Genomic DNA, 17803 nt, shown 5'->3' with positions numbered 1-17803 from the left:
CAAAGACGAAGCTTTCACCATGGCAAAAACTACCAAACAAGACGTCAAGGCCGAAAATGGCATCCATCACAGCGACCATGCTGAAGGAGTCACTGTGCAGCCCATCAAGCCCTTCGGTCTTCTCAGCCTCATTGGCATGGGCTATGCGATCAGCAATACAGCCATCACTTGCATCGGGTCCCTGGCTGCTTCCCTAGGCGGTGGGGGGCGCATCGTCTTCGTCTGGGGACTGATTCTCGTCTTTCTCATGGCCCTCAGTGTGGCCGTTTCTCTGGGCGAACTTTGCTCGGCCATGCCGCACGCTGGAGGGCAGTATTTCTGGACCTCGAGGCTTGCACCGCGCAGAGTCAAGAGAGAGCTGTCATATCTGGTTGGCTTTCTCGGCTGGAGCGGTGCCGTCGTTACGGCAGCGTCAGGAACTCTCGCCATCCCACAGTTTGTCCTGGGAATGGTGGTGCTGGTCAATCCAAGCTTCACCATCAAGCCGTGGATGGTATTTGTGGGCTATCAGATCACCAACGTGGCCATTTTCTTCTTGAACCTATTTGAACGCATCCTCCCCAAGATCAACGTCGCGAATCTGTGGATTTCCATCATCAGCACCGTCGTCATCTTCATCACACTCCTTGCTACGACCAAGTCCAAGAGCAGCGCGAAATCCGTGTTTGCCCAGATTGACAACGTGACCGGATGGCCCGACGGCGTTGCTTTTATATCCGCCCTCGTCGGGCCAAATTGGGGATTTGCCTGCCTTGACGCAGTCACACACATGGCTGAAGAAGTGCCCGCTCCCGAGAAGACCCTGCCCAAGGTGCTCTTGTCCACAGTGGCAATCGGTATCACGATCGGACTTCCCTTTATGATTGGCGTCATGCTCTGCGTCACTGACTTTGACTCTGTTATCCACACTGCCACTGGAGTTCCGTCCCTGCAACTCTTCTATGAGTCGACTGGGAGCGAAGCAGCAGCGTGCATCCTGCAGACCATGGTGTTGATCGTCTTTGTCGGAGCCGTGTACAGCATCCATACATGGCAGTCTCGCATGGCATGGTCCTTTGCTCGCGACCATGGATGGCCTGGCAGTCGGTACCTTTCGCGGATTGCCCCGGCCCCAATGTCTGTTCCTCTCATCGCCCACATCTGGTCCTGCGCTTGGATCGCTGCTCTGGGATGCCTCTATCTCGGTTCTTCCCTGACATTCTACTCCTTTGTCAGCGGGGGCATCCTCCTTCAGTACTTGTCATATGCCGTCTGCATAGTGTTATTGCTTTCTTATGGAAGGGGACGGTTCAATCACGGCCCTTTCTGGCTGCCCAAGCTGGGACTGCTGGCTAATAGTGTCACGCTGCTGTGGGTTCTGGTGACGCTGGCCTTTTACTGTCTTCCGGTTACCAACCCGACTATGCCTACAACCATGAACTACGTCTCGGCCGTGATTGCTTTCATGTTTCTTTATGCGGGTGCCTTTTGGCTGCTTGGTGGCAGGAAAAACTATACCACTCCCTAACTTTGAGGGTATACCGTATGTTGCATGATATCGGTGAACATGTATTGAGGTATGGCTGGTCGCTGGTGTTGGTCACGTTTAAGTATCTGTACTAAACCTAGTCGTTCAAGAGCAATTTTGTAAATCTCGTCTTCACTCTCCTGTGGGACCATCAGTCGGATCACGGGAACAGACCAGGCGATATAGCAACAAGTCTCGGCGGTGCAGCTGGGGGGCCTTATCTACATCCTTCTTTCCTCGGACCTTCATGTTGCATCGGCTTATGGATGAGACCCTCAAGATCAGGGAGCGTCGAAGCATGTGGGCGACCGGCTTGAGCCTCCATGGCATTGTTGCAACGTACCCGCGGGACCGAGTCAAGCAAGCTTATGCCGCCCCTCTCCGAGTTATCAGTTCCGACAGGACGCCCGACCCTGGGTCCCCGTGAACTCCACCGCCAGCTGCGGGGAAAGCCAATGACTAACAAAAAGTTATTAATTGCGATTTGATTGCGTGGAGACTGGCTCCCAACTATAAAGGTGAATCAGCGTGATTGCATTGGCCTGGACACTCGTGTTGATTAACCCTTCACTAGATCTGTATCACCTTGATTGCACGCCGTATCCAAAGATGACCACAGCTCTAGCTAGGTTGCGAGCCGTTGCGGCAAAGCGCAAGCTCGTCTGTGTTACTGCCTGGGACTTCCCCAGGGGATTACTCGCAGAGACAGCGGGGATTGACCTGGTCCTAGTTGGCGACAGTCTCGGCATCACGGCCCTTGGCTACAAGGATACAAAGGCAGTCACCTTAGACGAGATGGTGCATCACACGCGGGCCGTGGGCCGAGCCTTCAAGACCGGCTTTCTCCTGGCTGACCTCCCTCTTGGTTCCTACGAGAAGTCCACTGAGCACGGTAAATCTTTTTGTCTTGTATTTAGCGGCGAGCAGCAACGCGTCCAATAATAGCTGCTCTTGACAAACAACAAGCTGACAACGCCACAGCCATCGAGTCCGCCATCAGGCTCGTCAAAGAGGCCGGTGCACACGGAGTCAAGCTCGAGGGAGGCTGCGACGTGAGCCCTACCATCCGGGCCATCTCAAAGGCTGGGATTCCTGTGATAGGGCACATCGGCCTCACGCTGCAGAGAGATCTAGATGCGTCGAACCAAGTAGATGACAGCAACGACGCTTGCGCAGGGGTTCTGGCCGATGCCAAAAGCGTTCAGGACGCCGGTGCCGTGGCGGTTGTTGTAGAGGCTGTGGCCTCCCAGACAGCCGCGAAAATCACTAGTGCTTCGGGAATTCCCACTATTGGGATTGGGTAAGAAATCTCTTGAGGTGTATCCTACGCTTGTTGCATTGATACTACGTCGTTCGAGCGTGGACCGGCCTCTTGCTAACGCCTCCGGCAGATCCGGTCCTAGTTGCTCTGGTCAGCTAGTGCTCCAGAGTGAGATACTGGGCCAGTCGTCTTTGTTTCCTGAGTAAGTGCAATAAACCGAACAGACGCCCGGTGGCCGTTTAAACTAATGTCTGTAAACACAGATGGCATAAGCAGTATGCTAAGATTGGTGACTTAAGTGTGCAAGCCCTACGGACATTCTCTCAAGAAGTGCAAGATAATAAATTCCCCTTATAATAAGTCTAGGTAGTGTCGGTGTTGTCGACGGAATTATTTACGGCTGTGTATGTAAAATAAATCAAAGCCATGGTACATCACATCACCGCCCCTAATTCAAGTCTTGCTTTGCTTCGCCACGTTTAGGCCTCACTCTCCGGATAAATCCCCCCGCGCTTACGTCTTCTTTAGAAGATTGTTTGCGCATGCGTGTTTAGTTGCTATAGCCCGCCCGCCAGACCGAAGCCCCTTGTTTTACAGAGATGGCTAAAGAACATATAGTAAATGCCTCGCTGATTAGGCTGAAATTCTAATATCTCTTAATCCATACCCTACTAGATATAATACTAGTAACTCTATAAATATTAAGATACTAAAGACCCCTTTTATAAGAGCTCTATAATATATTAATATTATAATATTATAATATAATATAATACTTTTATAATTTATTAACCTTATTAAGGTTAAGTCTTTAAAAGATATTATAATACCTTAAAAATATTAGCTTATTAAAGCTATTAGACCTAAAGAAGCTCTTTAATAAATAAATTATAAAATAAAAATAAAATATAATTAAGATTTAATAAAAACTTTATTAATATAATTCTAAATAAAGTTCTAAGATATTTTTTTAATTATTTTAATAAGTCTTAGTTTTAAAATTACTCTTTAAGGTACGTAATTTATAATATAATTATTATTTAGTTTTATAAAGTTATTTTATTAATAAGTTCAGTTTATATATTTCTTACCTTCTAAAAGTAATTATTATTAATTTAATTAATAATAACTCTTTTTAGCTATTTGGGTTAGTAGGGGTAGACCGTTATTAGGACTTTAACTAACTAAAAATTAGTTATCTTTGTAGCCACCTAAATTACTTTACTTATTAGGCTATAAAACTCTCTAGAATCCCTGTTACCTCGTGTAGTAAGAGGATTAAAGGTAGTAGATATAGTACAATACAAACGATAAAGAGACATCACGGTTGGACACCTCCCATGCGCCAACTGAGTCCGCCTAAACTGAGTTCGAGTTATCAGCGCAAGACCACGGGACCGATCCTCCAGAGCTCTCGTACGAATCGACAATGCCAACAACAGAGCCGTAAGTGCCGCCAACCATCAAAAAGGTACCAGAGATGATCACGAAGACACTCCAGACGACCATGAGAGCCCACCAAACTGAGGGGTTCTTTCTTCCTGCGGTCCAGTTGTCATAGAGCCACATACAGCCCATCGGCTGAAATGACATAAGCGTGCCAAGCAGAGCCCCAATCAGGGAAACAAGTCCACCAAACACTGGAATGCCGCTGGCGATGAGATATGCGATGATTGTAGTCCCGAGAGTGCAACTGAGCCAGGTTCCCCAGTGGATGGCACTGTTGGAAGCAAGGTGCCTAGATCCGCGCAAGATACGGACAAACGTGTACTTGGCCGCAAACTAGGATCGATTAGCAGAGAACTCGCCAGAGTCAGCAGGGTTCCTACGTGGATCATAAGAGTAGTAGTGGCTATCAAACCCGGGAGAGCCAAGCCATAAGCAATCTTTTTGACAGTTACGCCAGCCGAGCCCAGAGCAGGCGTAGCAACGTAAGAGCCGCAGAAATAGTAGACCACGCAGCCAATAGCAATGTAGATTGCAGTTACGGCACCCTGGCATACCAGCAGTGCCCGAGTGAAATGCTGAGGCTCGCGCATTTCAGAAGCGATAGAGAAGAGAGCCGGAGTGCAGGCGTAGGCAAAGACGAGCGCAGACACTGCCGAGATGGCTTCGGTAAACGATGGGTTGTTGGTGATTTTGAAGTCGGATTCCCAGGAACCTTCCCGGGGCGCAGCGTCAGGTCGGTCTTGGATACCAACGGCAATGGTGACGACAAAGACTAGGAGGGTTAGGATCCAGACATAAGACAAGAGGAGAAGGCATACTAGAAGCAAGAATGCAAATCAGCCCAAGCCACGCAAGGAAACTTATGCGGCCCAGTGTGCGAATGCTGGCGAATAAGAAACCGATGATAGCGGCGACAGCGACGAATATAGCAGTGCATGCGCCATGAGCTGACAAAGAGTTCACCCCGATAGAGATGCCTAACATTCCGGATCCGGCCACAAAGATGAAGTCTAGACGATGTAAGCGTTGAGTTTTGACCCAGAATAGAAGGCTTACAGAGACAGAATGCAATGCCCAAGAATTCTCGCCCAATGCGGCCAAACATCAAAAAGCCTGCATCATCAATACTGTAAACTTCTGGATGGCGAAGTTTAAAGACGCTAACGATATAGTCTGACCAAGTGGTGATGGCAGATACGGCGCATAAGCAGATAACCCCAGGCACGATTCCGAGCGTGTCAAAGACAGCAGGAATGGAAAGAACACCGAGTCCGATCTGGGTCTTCATCATCAGAGCGACGGTGCCGATCCACCCAACCTAGAAGCTGTCAATGGACATTTCCATGTATGGGACTTCAGATGGGCACTATCATAGGACGTACGCTGCGGTAGTTGGGTCCGTCCTCGCTAATTTCGCCGAAAATAGCATCCTGGGTGGTGTCCTGACATTCGCCCATCTGAGAGGGAGCCGGCGCGAGCCCACCGTTGAACTCGATGTCTTGGGCAGGGTCCCGCTTCATCATGTCCTTCTCTGCGATAGGGACGGAGGATTGCGGCATGTCGCTGAAGTGCTGCAATGTTTAATAGGACGGGTTGATTAAGGTAACGAGCACGAATGAACGAGTTTGAACTGTAGATGTTGCCTCGTAGGTTTTTCACTTGGTTCAAATGCCACGACTGTCGAGTCATCACGGCTGAACTTATAGATACAGCGGCAACGCTCTGGCCACATGGTTGGCGGAGCTGTGGCGAGTCTCAGACATGATATTACGATAGTGGGAGTCAGTCTCCCCATGATTTGCGTGATACGCCATGGGCGGAGACGTACTCCGTATGTTAGCGTTATCTCCGGTGGACTAGGAACCACTCAACCCCATGGGGTCGGAGAACCCAGCGAGATACGGGGGGTGGGGAATCATCAGCGGTAGCCCCGGCTTCCATAAGTATTACGTACGAGAAGAATCGAGTGCGGGGAGACAAGAACCCGATGCCCAGACCTCAAAACTGGCCCGTACTTTGCCCCATGGTACCCGAGGCTGAAGATAAACACGTAATAGAAGATGAGTCAATATCAGGTGGCAACCTAGGAGCCGCGATGCAGAAAAAACAGGGGTTCATGATCTAGGGAGGTTGCCTGTGAGACGAGGCATAGAGTAACTCGGGTTTCGCTTGCTGACTTTAACCAGGAGTTAAGAAGTAACACATTTCCAGATCTCTCATTGTCACCTATTAAACGTCTTTTAACGTGGCGATTAGCTGGGTGTGAAGGACTGTATTGTCCCGGCTTGTCCAGCGTCTGAGTTAAGAGGGGTGAAAACCAATTTTGCGACGTACATGCGCACTCGCTGAGCTGGCGAACCCGTGCATCATTACACCCACTTCAGAACCGGCCATAACCCCTTCCAGCCTACCTACGGGCTGACAAATTGTTCCTCTCGCCGTGATCTTCCATTCCGCCCTTGAAATCCAACGACTACCCGAATCCGGGGGCTTGGGTTGGCCCGGACCGTCCGTTAGGCCGAGGGCGAGGGGATGCAGTCCAAAGTCAGGGGTAGGTTTGTCACGAATTCATACGTGATTGCACCTTTCACTCTACTGCCCAACCTTATCCTTGATACAAGGCGGATCCGATTGACAAGCACCGAGCTCAACTGCCTAGCTCATCAACCTATAGTCCGGCGTCCCTGTCCTCTGGGGAAATCTTTGTCACACCGACTACACATGGGCAGCTTCTGCTACCATCTTTGAGGTACTAACAGCTTCTTACCTAATATGCCTTCTAAGTGTCAGGCGATGTAGACAGAGATCGCCTTGGTAAGATTTTTATTGACCTCTGGCTCAGTAATACGAAACTAGAGGCCCTATTTTCATGTTGATCCCTCAAGAGAAGTTGGAAAAGCCTGTCATGTCACCCAATGGCCAGTGGCCCGCCCAGTCCGTATACATAGCACCAAACCTTTCATCACCAAAGGCAAAAGCATTCAGATTCCAATCAAGGCGTTTAACTCCCGGAGGCAAGTGTTAGCCGCCTCAACTGCCCCTGTAACGGCACTATCCTCAGAAGCGGCCGTGCAAACTCCCTTCTCTGTCGCGGAAACATGGCGTAGGCAGTACGTGAGGAGGTAGTGGCCCTCAGGGATGAATACCAGGGTCGCGAAGTCGGCATCGCGTTTGCTGCGTACGCCGGAAATGCAGCCCAATCGGATTGACGCGCCACTTGTAGAGGCAGTATCGCCTCTTTTGCTAACTAACTCGAGGATGATTCCGAGGATATCCTGGAGGGGCATGCTGGGGTACATACCTGCGCCGTTGGCAAGAAGGCGCTGGAACAGGATCTCTGGAGAGAGCTCTGTTGCGCTGTGGGCGGCCTCTGGCGGAACTTCGGCGCTCACCGGCCCTGCGATATCTGCAATCTTGAGCGCCCGTCAATATACATCTTGTGAAAGAAGTAGTACTTGACGTCCTGCAGCGAGCGCAGAACAACCGGCTTGTGCCGCGTGTGGAAGCACTGGTAAGGCAACAGCTCGGCGACCGAGACGTGAAGCTGAATGAGCGCCGTGCCACTGTCTTTGAAGCACCTCTAGAGTCTGTCACAGGGAGCGGCAGGCTTGAACAAACTCCGAGTTCAATCGCAGCGTCTCGTTATATGAGTCGTCCCGTGTGCGGATGTCATTGGAGAGTTTAAGAATGCTAAGGCCTAGTGGTAGGGGCTTGGCCAGAGCGAGCGCAATGGAGATGCCTGTCGGCGAAGTTTCTCCAATCCTTCTATCTCCATGAACATCAAGCAACGGATCGTCTTCTTCGTCTCCAAGCATCTCGTCGTCCAGCTTAGCAGGAGGCAACGCATCATAGTCGTCCATCGACATCAGCGATGCTCTAGCAACATCGTACGCGATTTGTAGGTTGAGGTCCCAAATGGTCATCCATAATTGCCACTAAATATTAGCTCTCAATACCCCCATGCCGCCTTAGCCTAGCTTATATGGGTCGCGATATAGGCCTATATATATGTCAGATTGGACCCTGTATAATAGCTCAGAGGATGGTTACGTGCGCAAATAGCCGGCTAGGTGATCTCCGGCTCTAGAGTAGATTAGGCCTAATTAGGAAAGCTATAGTATAGCCTAAAAGGGAAAGAAAAATTAGTATTAAGAATAATAATATAAGTAATATAAATAAATTAAGGTAATTTATATAATTAGCTTTAATTTATAATAATATTATTAAAAATAATATATTAAATTTAAAAAATAAGACTTAAAAATCTAAATAGAAACTCTTAGGTTTTTATAATATATATATATATATTAGCTAATATTAGCCTTATATTAATTATTAATAATAAAAAAATAAAATAAGTAATAAAATAACTTAAATAAAAGAAATTAAGGCTTAGATTATGTAATAATAAGAATTTAAATCCTAGGTATAATTAAGATTTCTAAAAATAAAAGTTCTTAAAAATAAGAAATACTAAGTTTAAAGATTAAGATATAAAAATCAAACTAAGAAATCCTAGATATATAGCTTTAGCTTAATATAATCTCTTTTTTTAATTAGGTAGGTTATAAGGTTTAAACTCTTATATATTTAAGGTTAAAATATTTATATATAAGGAATTTCTATTTTTATAAAAAGTAGCTAGATTTAGAGTTTAAAACCTATAATTATAATAAATAGGGCTATAAATACTTCTTGCCCCTATATATTATAATAGGAATTATAAAACTAACTCGTCATACTAAGAACCCTAGTCCTAGCTCCTCTACCTTATAAGAGCTTATTTACTAAGCCTTAAAGCTTGTTAGAGCTAAGATCGTTAACTTCAGTCATTTATCTCCTGATTTAGTGATAAATTTACTTACCGTAACTCCGAGATTAATTCATACTATTTTATTATCTGTTATAGGCTTGTAGCTTAGTTGGCCTACTTCGTAGTATCGAGGAGCTCGTCATGTTGAGATTCTACGACGCTTATGTCGCCCCACAACAGGCCCGAGTGCACTCCCTCGGTACTGCGAGGTGGCTTGGCAACGGCTTTCTGTCCAAGTTACGTTGCCGAAGGCCAATGTATGTATGAGAATGGGTTCGCGAAATATACAAGTGTCCAAGTTCCCTCTCATCAGCGACTGTCTTTTGCCATTGATTATCCCCTCAGACTCCCAAGCCCTTCTACTCCCAGCTCATCATGTCTTTGTCAACCAACGACACCATTCGTGGTGTTCAATTCAATGGTAACCTTTACGAGGTTATTTTGACGGACATTCCCGCTCCTGTCATCTTGAACCGACAGATGCCATTGTCCGCATCACTGCTGCTGGCATATGTGGGCTTAAATAATGCCCTATAGGGTGACAGGTGCGGGATGCATGTCTAGATCCTTGTCATCTGGTTTCTCGATGGCCGACTTGACAATGACTCCATCCAACCTCGCGCCCTTCACCGGCGGTATCCCAAGTGGTGCCGTTGAAACACAGCTAGCAGCAGTGATGCATTGTCTCTCGATTCCCCCCGAGCTGGATTCAACTGGCAATATGATGAACGGTTGGCTTGAGGTTCTCGTCAAATCACTGCCTGGCGTGAGGCAAGTTCCTGTTCTTCGTGCGATTCCCCAGGGTGACCCCTCGATCTAAAGTAGATCTCCATACTCCATAAGTGATCTACCGAACTGGCCTTCTTACTCCTTCGTCGAGGTTGCCGAGTCTCAGCTGTCTCCCTTGCCGCCCTTCCGCCTTCAGTTTGGTCTGTCTGAGCCACTAATTTGTCCCGTGCAAGCAATGTGGCTTGAACACATGATTGCGCCATGAGGGTCTAGTGCAATGCGACTGCAGTATCGTGGCGAGCTGGCAATCCTAAATTCAGACCGATCTAAGTTATCCTGCCCTCCTTCAAGGCTAAATCTCCGTTTTACATTCTACTGCACCGTCCTCCCATTTCCAACCACAAACTTATTGTTACTACTTTCTTTCTCGTTGCCGATGATTGGTTGCGCGATCTCGTTGCCTGCTACCACCGTCTACGCTCGGCGTCATTTTCAATCATCTTCAGCAGCCCAGCTCGCAGTTAGAGGCTAGTGGCTTAGTCTTAGAGCCCGCTCCGAGGACGTAGACTCCCTGCCAATCTGTTTATATCTGTCAGTGACACCACGTACCATAAACCTCTCGTTGGGTATCGTCTCGCTGGTCGTCACTAGCCGGTGTGGCTCTCTAGTGGCGTTCTTTCTAGTCTTCGGTGTCATAACTTGGGGCTCACCCATATTGGGATGGTCTATGCTTGACGTTGTGTGATGCGGAATGATGTGCTGCCTTGATGCAAGGCGGCGTATAGCTGACGAAACACTGTACAAACAAGGTGAGATAAAGATGTAGAATATCGGTGAGAAGGATGACTGATGGCCACTCCATTCTCCTTCACAAACTATTCTGTTGTTCACCCTTTTCTCCGTTGCCTCCTTGCCTGCTTCTGGCACAAGCCGTTGATTCAATGGATAACGAAGGTATTGCACTGGCCAATTTTATGTCCTTGGATGTACACGACTGCATACCGGCACGTCCCATCTGATTCTTGTGTCCAGTGTGGCCGAGTTCGCTGGAAACAACGACTACTACAAACGCAAGCAGAAGTAATTTCCTGGTTTTGGCGGGGCGTTTACAGAGGCCATTGGATCTTTTCACCACATAGAACTACTCCAAAGGGGATCTGATCCTGAAGTCATCCACCACTGGAAACTTGCCTGCATCGATGAAACCATATAGACAACCTCTGGAGTCTGCTAGAACTGCGCATAGTGAGGCGGCTCCTCCCAAGTACAAGTTCACCCCTACACTTTACCTTCAATTGTCTGAGCTATACTGTCGCAGGCCTGAGCTTGGCTTTTTTCTCTGCCTGTTGCTGCTGGAACTCCCGCTCCAAGAGGCAAGGAGGAAGCCGATGGTGATGGTCTGGGCTCCAGACTTTGTGGAGTCCGCGGATCGCGCGGATTGTAAATAGAGACTTCTCCGCCGTTGATAGAGCAGCGCAGCTGCTTTCTGTGGGCATATACTTATTAGTTTTAAGATAACAATCCTAACCCTTGTAACCTATCAGCACATTGGCCACTTTTAGAAAGCTCTTGGGATGAGTCATTTTGAGTCGACTGATAATCCTATCATAAATAAAGGATATGCGGCTGTTAGCAAAGACACATCTCATATCTTGCGATTCACCGTACATCTTGATCACACCTCAGCAAAAGATTTGCAACGCCTACTTTTCCCTATTATGCAAGTCCACAGAATGGATCATTCCGATGTTCATGTCATCGCCAGACACACTGTTCAGAGCGCTGATCTGCCAGTGCCCATATCGGCAACCTCTACAAATACGACATTTCCCTTTCTCCTCGGTCCATTGGATCACCTTGGCTCCCCTGGCATACCAGTTGGCGTTGTTTGGGTGTACGAGCCCTCGAGTACATGTCCAAAGCCTGCCCCAATCGAGACGTTGACCTTGGCTCTGAGCCGTCTCCTGGACTATTACCCACACCTGACGGGACGTCTTCATATTGACGCCTCGAGTGGGATCCGTGTTATCAATCAGCAAGAGACTGGCATTCATCTTTACGAAGCAAGGTGCAATACATCGTTGTCCAAGTTCTACAAGATGTCAACTGAGGAGCTATCCCTTGGTCTCGGCGATCTTGGTGGAACATCTGTCGCGCTGATGGCACCCTGGGAGGTTTCCGAAGAAAGCGTTCAACGCGAACCGTTATTGTGTGTTCAGCATACGAGATTTGCCTGTGGGTCCATGGCACTTGGAATTCGACTTGCCCGCGTCATGGCTGGTGCCGGAGGCTTCTTGCAGCTCTTCCGGCATCTGGCTGAGTTGTATCGGGCTGTAGCGGACGATGGCATGGAGGAACCTACACTGAAGAACCCACCACATATAATGCCTTTTATGGTGGAAGAAATGGCTGGATATATCGCAACCAAAGACACCCCAACAGCATCTTTGCACCAACCAGCTGGCTACTCTACTGAGCGCATCGTGGAAGAGCCAGCCTTGGCACGCGACGCTCCAGAAGTCATAACCCCAGAAGCGATAGCCCCAGCTTGTCAGGTCATTGGTCGAGAAATCCGGTTCACGGTATCAGAACTCGCAGCTTTGAAAGCAAGTGCTATGCCCCCCGACGGCGATTCCTGGGTATCGACCTTTTCTGCGCTATCGGCCTACATATGGCAGCGCTCCCAGATAGCGAGACTACGGACACAGGCCTCGGCGCAGGGATGTGGGGACTTGGCCTTGCAACCATGTGCGTTCTTTACTAGCGTTGATTTTTCTTCCAAGATCAGTCTTCCTCAGCCTTACTTCCCAAGTGCCGTTGTCACGCCATCGGTCCAGCTCCCCGCGTCGGAACTCGTGGATGCACCACTCTGGCGTGTCGCCAAGGCCATACATGATGCAACACGTGCCGTCTCTCCAGAGATGGTGCGAAATCTGGGAAATTGGGTAATAGCACAGCCTCGGAAACAGGATATCCGACAAACAACCACATTTGGAACCAACTCAGTAATTACCACGGCTTGGAACAAGCACTCTCTCTATACAGGCGCAGATTTGGATATCCCACCAACCATTGCATGTGTTCCGATTACTCCAACCAATCTTGTTGATGGCCTTGGGTTTTTCCTTCAACCGCGAGAGGGGAAAGGGGATATTATTGTGGCTTTAGCGTTAAAGCAGGCCGTTTGGGAAAACCTGGATAATGACGCGAACTGGCGTGTCACGACCCGTGGTTCCGTCCATCCTGTTGCGGATAGTCGGTAGGGAGGTTTAAGAAGTTGCCCTTCATGGATTATTGGATGTCTCGGGGGAACTGACTGAGAAGAGGGTTTGGACCCCTGAATAACACCGCCTACTCCATATCCGAGTGGCTAACAATGGCGGTGACGCAGTCTTCATCTCTTGGATCGTCGGGCAATCCCTCAATCTGAACATAGTGAAAGCCGTGAATAGGTGAAACAGGGTTCCCGGACCTAACCGATCACCCCGTTTAGAATGAAGGAATTAGGCGCTGCCGCAAGTGTCAGTGGGCGCGTGGATAACTCACTATCTATCTATTTCACTCAGTTATCCCATCAAGGGCCGGGCTTCAACAATAACAAAGAACACAAAATTAACAATTCATAGCATCATATTCCAATACTAGCACCGTGGCCTCCATAGTCTTCTCACCGTCCTCTCCTCGGCCTCCTGGTGGCCCTGAGTCTCTCTTTCTTCCCACAGGCGCATTGCCTCCTTCTCCCTGATGGTTCCGCCATCTGACTTCATTTTTCTATTGTCCCTTGACGACATGGTTTTGAAGGGTACTTCAACATATTAAGATGCGAGTTCTCTGGGAGACCGACACTTGTACTCTTCCAACTCTATATTGGAATTTCGGCCTGGCATTGACGAACGCCCGTCCGATAGCATATCTCAACGTAAATCCCCGGTTCATCCATTCCCTTTAATACCTTTCTGAACGACTACACCACCCTCGCATCGGACGTCACTGAGGCCTCTTACAGGCCGCCATCGCGTATCTGCGTCCCACGTTGCTTCTGCCCATAGTGACTCGTCCGTCATCGGCTCTAATGTCGTAAACGCCAACGCGCGAGGCATCTGAGGGATTCATGTGCAGCAACTTATTCGTGTTAACATCATGTTGGTCGAACATAGGTCAAAAGTCCCCAGGCCTGCTCCCGTAGGTGTGAACGCCTCCCGTCACGATAACGGCCAACCATCTGCGTTGCCCAAATTTGTGAATGTCGACCAAATTCTCGGGGTCAAAGGATATATTACGTCGACTTATTTAAGTATGGAGAGACTAAAGATAGACAGAAGGCATTAACTCGGCAATGCTAATATATATATAACAGGGGGCATGTAATGATTGTAGGATTTCCTAAGAGATAAACTAGTCGGTGGCGTTATAGATTCCCATCTCCGTGTTTATGACAGTCAGAATGTGACCTAGTCAGCTAAGCGGTCATTTGTCTGGCACTTGTTACATGGTGGCGAAAAGGGCGGCTGACATATTTCTGGCGGAAAGAAAGCGGTAGGGGCCTCAGGGCCACTGAGGAGAGGGACGAGGTTTACCGCTTGAGTAGCCTTGTGTATCTAACTTTATTACTCGAACATGAAATCCCCCTCGACTCAACCAGCTCTTTTGCTCTTAATTGACACTGAATAACTTGATCAACGAGCTACACTAGATCTGAGCTGGTTATGACCATGATACCGGAATTGGGCCTAATTGCACGGACTCAGTCACACTGATCGGATGACGGTGGTCAACGAAGCGACGCGGCTTCGGCGGGTAGTACGCATTTTAAATGGCCTGACTCTGTCGTCGCTACCAGGATGGAGTCTTACGGGCGGGACAATCTGGTGAAAGCTTATTCCTACCGCATTTCGGCGAAATATTGCCTGAAAGAGACACTGTCACCTTTATGATTGGCTGCCTTGGCCGGCTTTTTATGCGACAAAGGATCTAGGAGTGAAAAGGGTTTGGCGCCGACTGGTTCGGAGATAAGCTGTCATCATGTTGCATCAGCGGACTTCGGCCTCTCTAGCATTTCATTGATATTGGTTCTTTCAACTAAGCGAATGCTAGGTATTGTTGTTACTCATCGTTTACCATGACGTAGCGATATTTGGCCTTTCCAGATATCATGTGAACGATTGTCTGATTCACCTGACTCATTGGCCGTTCCTCAATCCAGGGCTTGAGCTGACTCTTTTCCGCCAAAAGCAACATTTCGCGGATTTCCGCGGGAGACCCGATGCATGACCCTCCAAGCTTCACTCCACTGAAAATTAGTGGATAACCAGGTACGACAAAGTCACCGTCGTCGGGAGATCCCGCCTGGACCAGGCTGCCCTCAATCTTCAGCAAGGAGAAGTAATCACCTATCGGGACCTTGGAATCTAATCAGAATCGGGTCGGACCGCATGTGAACTATTCCAACGACTTGACTGACCTTGGCAGACGACACTGTCGATACAATGAGATCCAATGACTGGTAGTATTGCTGCTGCCAGTTGGAATCCTCCGTCGCGACGAATTCATCGGCTCCGAGCGCAAGTGCATCTTCGGGCTTGTTGCGCCCGCGCGAGATGGCGACAACCTTATCTGCCCCAAGCGCCTTGGCAAACAGTATGGCAATGTCACCGAGGCCGCCCACGCCCGCAATACCAATAGTCTTACCGGGACCACAGCCATTCTTCTTCAGAGGCGAATAGACGGTAACTCCTGCACAGAGCTGGGGAGCAGCCACGGCGGACGAGAGGCCGTCGGGGATCTTGAACACGAAGTGCGAGGGGCACCTGTGGTACAAGGCGTAGCCACCCATAGCGTTTCCGCCATTGAAGTGCTTTGCCGCATACGGAGAGACCATCTTTTGGCAGTAGTTCTCGCGGCCCGTTACACACCGATCGCAGTCCCCAAATCGTCCGAGGCACGAGTCGCTCTGGGGACCGACTCCAACCCGGTCGCCCACACGAAGGCCGCCTTCAACCTGAGATCCGACACGTTCTACCGTGCCGATAATCTCGTGTCTGACACAGACGGGGTAAGGAGCGGGACCCTGTGAGTTGCTGGTTAGCCACGAGTCGCCAGCGTTAGGCGAATCGACTGACTTACCCAGCCGCTACGCATCATATGGACATCTGAGCCACAATACACCGCAGTGTGCGATCTTAATATCCACGTCGTTTTCCTCCCATGGCTGTGGTTGATAGTCGAGAAATTCGAGCTTTGCTTCTGCAGCGTCAGGTGCAAGTGCATGCCAGCTTTTGAACTGGGGCGCTGGAGCTGCCATAGTGTAAGAGTGGTTTGATCAAGGTCGTAGGGGGCTGTAGACCGAGGGATGCAAGATCGGACGGATGCTTGTGAAAGGGTTGGTGATGCATTCTTATATTGCAACATCAACATGCCAGGTCTGGAACCCGTGGGTCGCGGGTCGGGGACTGTCTTAGGTCAGAACGGACATAGGTACTGGGTTTAAGTCCGTCATACCCCTCTGTTTATTGGGCGGGCTGGTCGGCGATGGGCACAGATTTGTTGATAAACTTGGAGCACTAAGACCTATCAAGGCGAGCCCGGGCGAGTCAACTTAGCTTGCGCATGAGTCAACGGGTAACTAACAAAGTTTGCTCACCGACTATCTAAAAGACATCAAAACTGGCCTCCTTATCCCCTTCAGGGTTCAAGGACTTCCGCGCCGTACCTTGTTCCACTGCTGTGCCTCTTAACAGTTAGGGTTACCGCTTCTCCTACAGCTGTTTCTTTCTATAGTACTCGTGGTAAGATTCTTGATAGCCGAATGCCCATTTCACCCATAGGCCAGCAGAATGCATTGCAACCTTGCTGACGAGTAGGCCGAGCCACTGTGTAGGCATGGGTATCGCAAGAGGAGTATCGGCGGTTCGCAAAAAGACTATTATCTGGAAGAAGCTCGGTGGTTGTCTAGCCTTACGGCAGTCATTAAGGTATCCAAAGAAATTATAGAAAAATTTCTATTCTCCTTCGTAGTCTTCCGGTATCAAGCTTACTTCGAGAGCTAAGGGCTTAGTTGAAGAAGCGTTGTTAATAGTATAATAGACCTTATTAGGTATACTGGCGGTCTTTTTACCCGCCGGGTCAACCGCCGAAAGCTGCTTCTAGACGCTATCAATCGCACCCTTGAAAGATAATATTCCCTCGCATGGCGTCCGTTTGTAGCGGCACAAGCGTTGCTAGCAAGGTATATATAGTGAGGGAGTGCTCTACTAACCACCAACACTATCTCGCAGTTTCATGGATTACTCGTCCATATCAAGCACTATATCTTAGTTTCTTAACCTACCATCGTTAACTTAAGGAGCTTTTTAATATGAATACTACCGCCATTCGTTCGGTCCGCTGATGGTTGGGCATCCCCTACGCCAAGGCATAGCGCTTCCGTCGGTCTGCTTTGCTCCCTTTCAACCCGGATCTGCCCTACAATCAGATGGGGCCGGCTCCAGTGCAAGCCGGCAACAGCAGCTGGCTCGAGGCCGACAACAGACTGAGCGAGGACTGCCTGAACCTCAACATCTGGGCACCCGAGCACGCAAGCAGAAACGAATTTCCCGTGATCGTTTACATCTTCGGTGGCGGGTTCGAAGTCGGCGCAAACACATCGACGACTTCGAACGCCTCGGGTCTGGCTGCAACTGGCCGCGCCGTCGGTGTGTCTCTGAACTACCGTCTCGGACTCTCATTAGAAGGCCCTACAGAAAGCAAAGAACTACTCTACGGCAAAGGTTGAGAAGAAGTTGGGTCTTATGTAGATATACTCCGTCTGACCTCTATTGGCCAATACCAAGATGATGCCATGCTTATTAACGAGTTGTTTGATCTTTTTCGCCGCTTCTGAAGGGCAATAGCCATCTCCATATACAAGCAAAACAACCCCTTTCGCTCCCTTCCTGAAAGCTGCCTCGATGAGATCGGGGTCAAAATCCAGGTAAACTTCAAGAATGACCATTTTAGGTAATGGGGTCTCTGGCGAGAGCCCACTAGTATCGACTTTCTTTGGGAC

The 17803-nt window shown here is 49.0% G+C and overlaps 5 protein-coding genes across 5 annotated transcripts; 3 read left to right on the top strand and 2 right to left on the bottom strand.

Annotated features, from left to right (window-relative positions):
• Positions 1-19: 19 nt before the first annotated feature.
• On the top strand, positions 20-1507 carry NCS57_01087300 (uncharacterized protein; the record flags this gene model as incomplete). The annotated part of the gene is made up of 1 exon (XM_053060603.1): positions 20-1507. One exon carries the CDS (start codon positions 20-22, stop codon positions 1505-1507), a length of 1488 nt encoding a protein of 495 aa, XP_052910997.1.
• A 576-nt stretch (positions 1508-2083) lies between these two features.
• Positions 2084-2811, top strand: NCS57_01087200 (3-methyl-2-oxobutanoate hydroxymethyltransferase; the record flags this gene model as incomplete). The annotated part of the gene is made up of 2 exons (XM_053060602.1): positions 2084-2399; positions 2489-2811. 2 exons carry the CDS (start codon positions 2084-2086, stop codon positions 2809-2811), a joined length of 639 nt encoding a protein of 212 aa, XP_052910996.1.
• A 1316-nt stretch (positions 2812-4127) lies between these two features.
• On the bottom strand, positions 4128-5776 carry NCS57_01087100 (Aa-trans domain-containing protein; the record flags this gene model as incomplete). The annotated part of the gene is made up of 5 exons (XM_053060601.1): positions 4128-4550; positions 4598-4989; positions 5036-5227; positions 5274-5535; positions 5600-5776. 5 exons carry the CDS (start codon positions 5774-5776, stop codon positions 4128-4130), a joined length of 1446 nt encoding a protein of 481 aa, XP_052910995.1.
• Positions 5777-11492: 5716 nt separating this feature from the next.
• Positions 11493-13022, top strand: NCS57_01087000 (uncharacterized protein; the record flags this gene model as incomplete). Its single annotated transcript, XM_053060600.1, has 1 exon — positions 11493-13022. One exon carries the CDS (start codon positions 11493-11495, stop codon positions 13020-13022), a length of 1530 nt encoding a protein of 509 aa, XP_052910994.1.
• A 1840-nt stretch (positions 13023-14862) lies between these two features.
• On the bottom strand, positions 14863-15897 carry NCS57_01086900 (NADP-dependent alcohol dehydrogenase 6-like protein 1; the record flags this gene model as incomplete). The annotated part of the gene is made up of 3 exons (XM_053060599.1): positions 14863-15159; positions 15221-15826; positions 15883-15897. The coding sequence occupies 3 exons, from the start codon at positions 15895-15897 to the stop codon at positions 14863-14865; spliced, it is 918 nt and encodes a 305-aa protein (XP_052910993.1).
• Positions 15898-17803: the final 1906 nt, after the last annotated feature.

The sequence above is a fragment of the Fusarium keratoplasticum genome, chromosome 8 (assembly GCF_025433545.1).
Source record: "Fusarium keratoplasticum isolate Fu6.1 chromosome 8, whole genome shotgun sequence".
Taxonomy (NCBI): Eukaryota; Fungi; Ascomycota; class Sordariomycetes; order Hypocreales; family Nectriaceae; genus Fusarium; species Fusarium keratoplasticum.
Note: the sequence above shows the minus strand (reverse complement) of the source record. Positions and strands in the feature narration are given on the sequence as shown.